Source organism: Centruroides vittatus, unplaced genomic scaffold, assembly GCF_030686945.1.
Source record: "Centruroides vittatus isolate TY-2023 unplaced genomic scaffold, ASM3068694v2 contig_1776, whole genome shotgun sequence".
NCBI lineage: Eukaryota > Metazoa > Arthropoda > Arachnida > Scorpiones > Buthidae > Centruroides > Centruroides vittatus.
In genome coordinates, this window is record NW_027121087.1 from 1,319,660 (window position 1) to 1,331,869 (window position 12,210).

General features: G+C 27.6%; 2 protein-coding genes across 2 annotated transcripts in view; both read left to right on the forward strand.

Moving 5' to 3' along the window:
• LOC136969335 (WD repeat-containing protein 27-like) overlaps positions 1–4,806 on the forward strand; it is a 70,159-nt gene extending 65,353 nt beyond the window's left edge. Inside the window, exons 18-20 of the mRNA XM_067263465.1 lie at positions 2,503–2,636; positions 4,588–4,682; positions 4,766–4,806. Of these exons, the coding sequence (XP_067119566.1) occupies positions 2,503–2,636; positions 4,588–4,682; positions 4,766–4,806 (270 nt within the window). The remainder of the gene's footprint in view (positions 1–2,502; positions 2,637–4,587; positions 4,683–4,765) is intronic.
• A 645-nt stretch (positions 4,807–5,451) lies between these two features.
• Positions 5,452–11,750, forward strand: LOC136969349 (WD repeat-containing protein 27-like). The gene is made up of 5 exons (XM_067263477.1): positions 5,452–5,737; positions 7,225–7,322; positions 9,958–10,060; positions 10,302–10,400; positions 11,672–11,750. Exons 1-5 carry the CDS (start codon positions 5,606–5,608, stop codon positions 11,729–11,731), a joined length of 492 nt encoding a protein of 163 aa, XP_067119578.1. The 5' UTR covers positions 5,452–5,605; the 3' UTR covers positions 11,732–11,750.
• The last annotated feature ends 460 nt before the right edge of the window (positions 11,751–12,210 follow it).

The window sequence follows — 12,210 nt, forward strand, 5'->3', positions numbered from 1 at the left end:
ATATCACAATGCCAGGCTGCATAATCATATTTCCAATTTATTCAATTTAAAATATGTGCTCTCCACCTCAAATTAGTATTATAATGGCTTGCCTCTGTACATCATACTTTTTCTTTAACAATAGAGTCATGCCAGTTATTTATCTAACACCTTTGAGAGGAAAATTTTTGAATTGAAATAACATGACTTTCAGTTTGTGTCAGAAGTTTTTATATAGTTAATTGGGCCTCCTGCCCCTAAGGTTTCCATATCTGGTCTTGTCTTTTATCTATCTAACTCCATTCTCAAGATTAAGGAAAGACAGATGGACAGACAGATGACGGTAGGAATTTATAGGTCTACAATTTTTTCAAATTGCAGCCCAGTTAATGTGTAATTTTTAAATTGTAATTAAAAAATGATAGTGTCTGCTGAGGAGGGGCATTGGCCCAAAATGCTCAGTTGTAGTGGCTTACAAGATTACGTTAGAATAAAATATTTTAATTGGAAATTGTTTCTCTTCCCTCAGTATAACAAATCCTAGTTCACAAGAATGCCCAAGTGGACAAAAGTATAATATGTAAAAATATTACTTTTAGCTAAACAATATATTAATATATTAAAATCAAAATACAAAAGTTTCAAAACTTATCATCAAGTGAAAGGAATTTTATCACAAAAATGCATATCATCCTCCAATTTTCTTTGTTAACTTTATTAGGCATCTTTGTTAAAAATTTTGATGACTAGAAAACTTAGCTACCATGTCATTGCTGATGATTATAACCAGCATCATCTGAATTTACCACCAGTAACGCACAGTGGAGTACAGAAATTAATAGCCAAATTTTCCCAGAAAGGGAGAGTTGATGACAAACCACATAGTCAGCATCTGTGACCAAAATCCTGACACTTTGTTAATAAAATACCCTACCTCAAAGTTGGAAAGTAGGATCACTTGCTGTTCTCACATTTGTAAGGATGACATGCGATAATGGAGCTGTATGGGTAGTTGGAGGCATAAAGACAATTTCATTTATTTAAAAAGAATCACTTACAATTATCTGTTCTGAAGAGGATCCAATAGATGTCACTCTTGGATGGCATATAAGAATTTCTTGGAATTTTCTTCCATCCAATTTGGATGATCTAGACTACACTGGGAATTAGTAGTTGGGGGAATCTAGTAATTTCTGCAGTAGGCATAGTCAATCTTCGGCTTGTTGGGCTTCTTCCAAACAGAGAGTCCAAAGTGACTCGGTTGATCTTTTTGGGGAAAGACAGTCAGTCTCTTTGGTGAAAAATTATGTTCAGTTGTACCCTGTAAAAGAGTGAAGAGGACTGGAGTCCAATGGTCAAATCTCTCAGAAGAGGAAAGACATTAAATCACACTTTGAAAAAAAAGCAGTGTGTTCTTGGAGACACATCTTTTATACTATTTCTGATCCAAAATTAATATTTGATTGGTTCAGATCTCCCCTCTTCCTATTGATTCCTGTTCTGTTTTTAGGGGCCAAATTCAGATCGAAGGAGATGGACATCTGCCTCCACCTCAATGCTGGATCCATCACTCTCTTAATTGCAACTTCTCCAGGTGATAGCTTGTAATTAGGGAAAGATGTATTTTTTCTTTTTGTTCAGGAAGGATGCAGCTGTGACTAAGAGGTTTCACTCTGTAATTTGATGCAATAAAACATTTTTCTCTTTGTTGTTCTTACATATCAGGGTGGTAGGTCGAGATCTTTTGTTTATGATTTTTCCTTTCCTATCATTTAACTCACCCAAATTCTATTTTTCTTAACAACACATTTCCTTTCTACTTTTGTGCTTTTCGAAAACAAAAAAATATTTTACATCAATATTTTCCCATGAGAAAGGGAATATAATAACAAGTGAGGGGTTCAAGCATCAACATCCACAAACAGTTGCATATCCAGACACCTTGATCACTGTGTTAGCATTGTTTATGAATAGTCCCCAGTACATCACATGTACTGGGGACTATTGGCTGCAGGAAGTGCTAAGTGACATGTGATATACTGTATTAGCCAGAACTCCATTTTGCATGTTCTTCATAAGTGGCATCCATACTCAATAGCATGATGTAGGATCTGGAACAGAAAGATTTGCTGTGAATGCTCTGTTATCATGCAAATAGTACTGTTACAACTTTGAACATTGATAACATGCATGTGAATAAAGTTACAAATTCAATTGTACAATCAGTTTTTTTATGTGAGTGTTTTCTTGTGCAAAATGATATGCCACATGACCCTCTTTCCATTTATATTTTTTGAGTGGTATTCAAGATGGCCATGAAGTTGCCACTGTTTTCCAACGGGTTTCCCTCTTTGTAGCCACATGGTATGAGACAATTGTTATTGTTGATCACTATTTACATTTTATTTGGGTGGGTCCTGAATTTTGGTTTATGTTGTAGATTTAAATAGTATGGCTTTTTAAAGCAAATTATATTATTAATAATTATGCAAGTTTTAATAATGTTTTTTTTATACATTTTAGAAAAATATATCAATCCCAGAAGAAATTTCAGCAGCACAGTTTTATTATATGGATAAATTTATATTATTAACTTATGGAAATATCTTAAATATGTACTTATATAATTTGGATTTTTCAAAGTCAGATATTGAAAGGTAAGTAATAGTTTTAATTTATAATTACTCCAAACGGTTTCATTGAAATTTACAAAATTTATGCCATTTATTATTGCATAAATTATTACATAGAAAATTATTATTGCACAGAAAAAGTTTTTGGATTTAGAACCATGTATATCTTGAAATATGCACTCACATTATTTTAAATAGATTTTGACACTTGAAATTTAATCAGAAATTATGTTACATCAATAATAAATTTCAGTCATTGTATTGCTTTGTTTTAATTAAATAAGCAGGTTTATTTGTTCTGTGTCAGTATTAATTGCCTGCAGAAATAGTTGTTCTAATGAAAGATACAAGTATTTTGACATGCAAGTTGGTGTAAAGTAAGCAGGAAATTCTAATTATCGTAGGAATTTAAATGTTTAAATAATAGTCTGGATTGATTTGAGTTTAATAAAACTATTACAAAAAACGAAAACTGAGTATTTTGTAGTTTTTATCACATTAAATTTATTATTTAAATACACATAGATGACAAAACTCAAATTATTTTATTGATCAAATGATAGTCAGATTAACTGTTGTGTTAGAACTTATCTAATTAATTTTGTAGATATTTACATAATTTGAAGTAAAGCTAGGCAGTTATACAGCCATTTTGTATTAAATTTAATAATTATATTAATTTCTAAATTAAATGAAATAGTTTAGACTATTTTGAAAGAAAAGCAGAACTTGAACCTGTAACTTCTGCTTACCAGTAAGCAGGAATAAATTTTTCTTCGTCTGCATGCCATATCAGAACATCCTGACATTGGCGAGCACCTGGTGCAGGTTAAGAGTGGTTAGTACGTGCCAAGGTGTATCCTGGGGGAAGTTACAACCAGAGTGGTTCCCCGTTGCCTTCTATGGAGCACAATGTTACGCAAGGGGAAATGCCTTCTGGGAGGTCTTGTAAGGGAAACTGGCCCCTATCAGGTGTTACAAACCTGGAGAAAACCCAGAAAATTCCATGTGGCCAGCCCATCTGAACATGGCGCGAACCCGCGACTGAACTCCCAGTGTTTAGCGACAGAACTGCTCAGCCACTGGTGGGCAGGAATAAATTAAAGTAATCAATTACTGAATTCAGCAGTTAATTAGTTAATTAATTTAATTAATAAATTCAGTTATGAAAAGTGTTATAAATAAAAAATATTTATTTTTAATATTCAGGAAAAATATGTAGAGTACATTAAAATAGCTAGATTATATATTTGATGTAACAATGATACCAAAGCTTATATATTTTTTCTAAAGATCTGAAGATTTTAGAATTTTAGAAAAAGTTTAATTGAACTGAATATCTAAAATTTATATTTACAATTCAAAATTAATCATTATTCTTTATTTAAAACTATTATTAACAACTTTTTATTTTAATACTTATAGAAGCATGAATTCTATATATATGCAAAAATCTTTAAACTATTACTCAAACTTAAAAGTGTATTTTATCACATATAATGATTGTAGCTATATACTGTATTCTGAATAATTTATTCCTCTGTTTTTGAAAAGGTTAATTAATTATAATTTAACCAGAATAAAAATTTCTCAAGCCTTTTTTATTAAAAGAATTTCTAAAAATTAAATTTATGTATAAAATTTTGAATTTATTTTGTATAAAATACAGATCATACATAAGAGTTACTTGGAATTATGACATATTATATATTAACAATAATCAAATAAATTTCCATCTAAAGATGATGATGATATTCTGTTCCAAAATAAATATTTGATTTTTATTCAATATTAACTTTTTCCTATTTTATTTATTAATTTTTTAAATATTAGCTTCTTTATTTAAGTGCATTTTAATGTATGGAAGAAAATGAATGCCAGTTTCTATTTTAGTGTTAATTTATTTGTAAAATTATACTTTTACTGTAATATAGAATTTTTTTAGATGTAATTACATTTTGCTTAAATTTTCCAGCTATAAAATGAAAAGTGAATATCAAACTATTTTATCACTCACTCTGGAATCAAAACGAATAACTGCTCTTTCAGCTGTTAATCAATTTTATTCTTGTATCCTTTTCATTTTTATAACTTTTCTATCTCTTTTCATAATAAAAGTTTCTATTTTTAATTTTTATTCTATTTGTACTTAGATATTTATGGCATTGACATATTACTACATAATACTGTATAAATTTTATTTTGCTGAATAATGATAATGCCTGTCCTGAATTTTTAGTCTTTTTGATATCTATTCTGTTATGTATTTGGACTTTGGGCTAGATCTGGGTGGCTGTGGAATTGTGGCTGAGAGGGGGCAACAGTATGAGTGCAGGAAGCAAATGATCATTCGGTTCCTATGATTCAGGAAAACACATCTTGTTCTTGTTGCTCTGACTAGTTGTAACAAAGACCAACTGTAATAAAGAGTATCCCAGTGTCTAAGCATGGCTGTCTGGGTTAGTAAACTATGGTGAACACACAATATATCCTGAGTAATATTATGAGATAAACAAAAATAATGAATATATTGATAATTTTCTTTCCATGAAAGTAGAATTATATCCTGATATAATTTATTCTAAAAAATTAACTTTTAAGATTTAGTTTTTATAATTATAAAATAGAATTGACACTTTATTTGTAAATCATATATTCACATAAAGATACCTTGAAAAAAATATTTGACCCTAGATGGAAATTTGGTTATACAGTTTCATTTGTGATATTTATTTTATCTTGATTTTATTTTAAAATTTAAACATTATTTTGTATTTAGTTTTTAAACAAAACACCATTATGAATATTCTGTTTGTTTTAAATCAAATTTTAGCAGAATTAAAGGATTTCAAAAACATTAAATATAAAAAAAAAAAATTGAAAATTTGAATTAAGGTCAATTAAATTGTGCAATAGAATATACTTTCATACTTCACTTTCATATTAATTTCCATTATAAAAATATAAAATTAAAATTTTAATTGTTTATCTTAATGTATATTGATCTTGTCTTGTGTGGTACCTCTTCACGTGCCTTAAATATATTTGATATGAATACCAGTCAATGTATTAGGTGTATAGCAGATATTCATAATAAGCCAATTTATCAAATTTCTTTAAATCAAGTAAGTTTATTTGATAAAAGAGCATGTTTTAATCAATCATAATTATAAAATATAGTGAAATTCTGTTAACCTGTCATCCAGTATTCCGGTAAACTGATAAGCTGGCATGTCAAGCTTGTTGTTGGGGGGTTATTGGTGCACTGGTTGGGTCCAGAATTAAGATTTTTGTGTAAAAGTGTTCAAAATGTGCAGTTCTTGGAAAGGGGTGTGGATCTTCATTTAGAGATGACAAATGCCAATATGACATAATGTTGTGCTAGGTAAAATTCAGTGAACTTGTGCATGATTTTTTTAAAGACTTTTCCAAAGACATTAGTGCACAAGTTTGATATGAGAAGCAGAAATATTTAGCATACTTGGAATCAATAATTATCACGAAAACAGCTACAGTATATTACTGTTTGTGTATTGTATTTTTTTGCAATAAAAGTGTACAAAGCAAAAAGTAAGAATAAAATGTTCTCGTTTTAAGCCAATCAAGGGTAGGAATAGCCTGAAAAAATTGAAATGGTATGTTAAACAATAAAAAAAAAAAAAACAGATATTTACTGTTTTACATTCAAAGATATGTAAAACTGTGTCCAGGAGATGGAAAAAACTGGAAAAACTTCCACCATGCAATAAGGTGGCATATTTGATAAGTCGGTCCTGATGATGCTGGATTAACAGAATGCCACTGTAATAATTTTAAAAGTGTAAAAGTATTAATAATGAATTAGTTATATGCTGGCTTTATATTAATATTAAAGATGATAAAATATAGAAGATATATAAAATTTACTATATAATTATTTGCAAAATAATAACATTTAATATTATATTTTATGCATTAAATATAAAGTATTTAATGAATATAATCAAAATTCTTACTTATATCAAATACTTAATTCAAATAATCAAACTGTTTTCAAATTATTGCTGTAAATGTGTAAATAATCTGGTTTGGTTTAAGTATTTAAAGTAATATTACAATATTAAAAGATTTTATAATAAAATATTAAAGTTTTCATGATTTGTTTCTTAATTTTTATTTTCAAATAACAATGTAAGAATAATAAAAATATGAAAGCATTATGGATTTACAAATGAAAAATTTTTTGAAAAAATTTAAAATATTTATATAGTATATATTTGATTTTATTTGCAATCAGCAATCATTTATTATTTGAATTCTTTTTCTTGAATTCAAATTACACTTTTATATGAAAATTCAAGAAAGTAAACAATATTAAATAATGAACATTAATTTAATTTTTATTTTTATTTATACAGATTTGAAAATTAATTTTTATATATTTATAATTTATAAAATTTCTTATTACATAATTTTTTTACATAAAGATAATCTTAAAATTGCATTTATATAACATTTTTTAAATAGTTAATTTTTTTGGTAATTAATTAAATATTTTTTTCAAATTGTCTTAATAAATTAAATAATGTAAAATAATTATTATGCATTTTCCTTTCTTTCTTCTTTTGACTAGGGCTCACCATATGTAAATCAGTCTTCTATTATGTATGACATTTATGCGACAGCTGCTTTAACAGATGGTATAAAACTATGGGATTTAAGAACTAATCAGTAAGTAATTAAAAATAAAATTTATAATTAAATTAAATGATTTGCTTTTTGCGCACACACATAATTTTATCAAAGATATTTAATACAAAGTTTTGTAAACTGTTATGAGAATTAAATTGCTAACAATGTAAAATACGTGGTATGATCCAAAAGTTCGGGGAATGCAGTAATCTACGAGAACAAAAGTATGTATTTGAAGTTACAGCGTATGAAATGGATTCTACCAAACCACCTCTACGTGTTCAGGTTAATTTCACCCATGTCATGTGATTAAACCGCGAGCGCTGCTGTTTTTTTCCGGAGATAGTTACTTTTGTCCTGCGACGTAATCAAAGTGGAGTTTCAAGAGCAACCTCCAACATTAAATTTTGTCAGCATTTAGGTAAAACACCTATGGAGATTTTAAAATTGCTAAGAAAGGTGTACAGTGATTCTACGGTGAAAGGTCACTGTGAAGTCGAAATGTTGGAGGTTGTTCTTGAAACTCCACTTTGATTACGTCGCAGGACAAAGGTAACTATCTCCGGAAAAAAACAGCAGCGCTTGCGGTTTAATCACATGACATGGGTGAAATTAACCTGAACACGTAGAGGTGGTTTGGTAGAATTCATTTCATATGCTGTAACTTCAAATACATGCTTTTGTTGTCGTAGATTACTGCATTCCCCGAACTTTTGGATCGTACCATGTATAACATTTAAAGTATTAATTTTAAATTCAGTTTCTATTTTTATTGTAATAGATTAAAACATTTTAATGAAATATTTTAATGATTTTTTATTATAATATAAATATATTCTACGAAAATATTATATTTTAACTTGTCAGTTTTATAAATAAAAAATATTGGGAATAAATTTGTTTTAATTTGTATATTTTTTCACTCAAAATTATTATAAAACCTACCCAATAATAAATATCTAATTTTCCTTGGGGCAATAATGAAATAATTTATTCTAGAAAATTCAAAGTTTAGTCAAATAATTTTGCTTTTTTCCTTCCAGTAGTTCACTCTCTATTATTTATTTTAAATAACTGCTAACCAAAAGATTAAAGCATTAACAAAAATTAAATAATTATGTTACAATGTACCAATGCCTTACTGATAACATATGTACATAAATATTTGGAAAGAATTGCAGATTTGAATTCCATTTCTTGTAAATTGTTTTACTGACAATGAGATTTCATTAAGTACTGTAATTCAAATTTGTATATTTAAAAGATTGAACAATTGAAACTGAAAAATCTCTATAAAAAGTTGCATTCAAAGTTATATCTAAAAAATTATAAATAAATAAACATAAAAATAAATTACTTAGAAGACAAAACAAAAGTGACAGGAAAATGTAACAGGCACTAGTAGGCTAATACTGGAATTAATAAGTATGTTGATGATTATGAATTCAAATTTAGTAATCATTAGTTTTTAATAGATAATGACATGCCAACTCTAATTTAAATTTGCAGATAATCAACTATTACATAATTTGTAAACTAGTTTTAGAATTATTATCTAACTTAATTCATCATTCTGTTTAAAATGTTTTAGTATATGTCTGAATGGTAATGTAGTAAGTTTAATTAAAAGTATAGTTTTTTTTAGTAATATGTTTTTTTATTACTAAATGATAACCTTTGAGTTTTAGGTAGAAACATATCAGTGATGGGATTCAACTAATTTAACAACTGGTTTGCTGTGCTAGTGACTGTTTTAAGTAAAAAAAAAAATTATTTACATGTTTATATGAAGGTTTTACAGTATTTTTTCATACTAGTCTACCATGCACATTCAAAAAATATACAAAGTAATAATGGCTAAATCCATAATAGGCTTGAAAAAAGACTCTATTAAGAGTTCCCACAGGATGGAAAGAGGAAAAAAAATGTAAATTATGTCATATTAATTGTTGTACACTAAACCAACATCTACTGAATATGAAAGAATTTTTTCCATTTCGGGATTCATTTTAATTTTATTAGGATGATTTTGTAAAAAGTATGAATAAAATTCAGTTAGCTTTTAACATTGTATATTCAAATTATTATTATTATATATCTTATGATAAATTTCCTGGCTCCCAGTATTTTATGGGAAATACTTAATGGCAGTCCTTGTTCTCAAGAAATCTGAAATCAGAAAATTTCAGAAACCTAATTGATAAGCAAAATTGTCTCAGAAATGTATTTATTGTCCTACATTTCCCAGATCCAGAAAAACAGACTTTTGTGTCCAAAACTTCTCTCCTCTACTCATGAGTTAATAAAACGTCAGATGTTCTATTGTGATAGGTGGTCACAGATCAATTGCAATCGCAAAGCAGCAAGTTATCACTCACACTAATTGTTCTGTTGCATGGTCTTTCTTTTTCGTTCTGCTCCAGTCTGTATTGGGCTGTTAAAAAATCGGCAGTCTTAAGCAAATGCAAACTTTTGTGATGAATTGTCTAAATAAATATTACAAGTACAATGTTAACAATCAGTTTGTCAAACTAAAAATATTTTAGAAAGCAGTTCTGCCAAACTAGTGCGAACAGGCTGAATCCCACCACTGAAACATACTGTATTCTTAATTAAAACATAAGCTTGTATTGTATGTAAATATTAAAGCAATTTATTTTGTATTTTTGGATAGATGCATTAGATATTTTAAAGAACATCCAAACAGATATTATGCTTGTAATATAAATTTTAGTTCTTGTGGAGAATATTTAATATCAGGAGGGGAAGATAACTGTGTATGTACTGTATCTAATTGACTATATAATGAAAGCAAGTTTGTTTTTTATTATTAACTATAATTATAATTATCTTAAATAAATAAAATCACAAATATTTTAATTTTTAATGTATTTTTTAAATATTCCTTTATTATTTTAATAATATATCTTCATTACATTTACAAAAAAAATTTTAAAGTGAAATGATAATTTAATTTAACTTTTTTACTGATATTATTTAATATTTAAAATACTTTAGCTTTATATATATGAGTTGCGAACATCTAGAATTATTCAGAAAGTAACTGGGTTTACGGATATTGTGTCAAATGCTTTATTCCTTACATCAAAATCAAAGGTAAAACATTTATATTATAATTATTATAAATTAATTAGAATAAAATTCTTTGAGTTGGATGATGAACAAGCTACGAAGAATATCCAAAAGCTAATTTCTGCTGCTGTTGTAAATCTTTTGGTGAGATGAAAACAAAAGAAACTATAATTTTGGAAAATTCTTCATAACTTGTTACTTAATTAAAAATAAATTTTGAAAAATACTGATGTGCAAATGTCCATCTTGGAATGTTTGGATGGTATAACTGACTATACACATATACTAGTATTGTCCAAGTGCTAATGATTTAAATTCTACTGCAAGTCAATCTGTTTCTGAAAATATCTTTTTTTATTTTTTGAAATTTAGCTAATAAATTCAAGTTATTTAATCATTAAAACTAGCGAAAGATAGCAATATTCATATATTTAATGCCAAACTATTATTAATTAAACAAATAACTCTCTCATGGCTCAGCATCAATTGGTGGCATAATAGAAACCAGACTAGCATTAATATTATCTTTTATTAAATTTTTCTGGCACATAAATGTCCTCTTGAATATGAAAATGTATCATTTTTATACCATATATCATGATTAAATTTGCTATTTCACGAAGTACTTAGTCATTTCTTGAAGTATTAGCACATCCTGTAATCAATGTTTGTTTCCGAATTTGTCTATTTTTTCTGGTCACTTCTTGAAATGCTAACCTGGTTTTCTGCAGATATTGAAATAAGTGTATATTTGATATAAATATACAGTTTTTCCGTTTTGTTTTATGGTTCATGGCTTTGCTTTACACAACAAATCCAAGATTCGCCGCTCATAAAGAAAACGGAACAAAAGCAAAAAGTAATGTGTTTAAAAAATGATTAAAAATGAATTTTATATTATTTCTGTATTTATTTTTTTTTGCAAATAAAGTAAATAACGCGACGACTGCAACGGAATAAAATGGCGACCAAAAAGTCCGTAATACGGGGAAAGATAGTGGTCTGCGGGACAAAAAACAGTCCTTAGTAGCGGGAGTTCATTACAGAGATTGTCTTTTTATCTGATAATTTTCCTATACTTTTGGCCGGACCGACATCGGCTGTACGTAATAACGAAGGGTCGTTATATCGGGGTCCGTAATATCGAGCTTTTACTGTACATAAAAATTAAGAAAGCATATAAGAAAATAATTTTTACTTTTTACTTAGAATTTAAGATATATAAAATATTTTAAATTTGTTTTTAATTTAAATATAAATAATATTTTTAATAATTAATTTCTTTGTTGTTTTAGATTTTAGCTACAACTGCTAATGGAGATGCCTATATTTATGGTTATGAGAACTTGTCATAAATTATACATATTTAATTTTTACGTGAAATTAAAAATTGAGTAAAAATAAGTGTTTAACATAATTGTATTAAATATGTTATTTTATTATTAAAAAAAATTAACATTCTGGATCATTCTTGAATATAAAAATGAATTTTTAGCAATATTTCTTTAATTTTATAAAAATTAAAGATATAAATGTATTGCTGGACTTTTTGAATTTATCTTATCATAATTTAACTCACCAAATTTTTATTATGTAACAATTACAGATATATCTCTGTTTTCGTCGATAATCCGTCCGAAAACAATCGGCGAAATCCGAAACCAACGAAAACCGAGGCAATTATTTCCATATGAATCAATGTAAATCCAATTAATTCGTTCTAGATCAGTGATTCCCAAACTTTTTCGATCCACCGCCCCCTTTGTTTCATAAAGTTATACCCAACGCCCCTAACCCATTTTCTCTTGTGTGAGAAAGGATTGGAAATATTCTT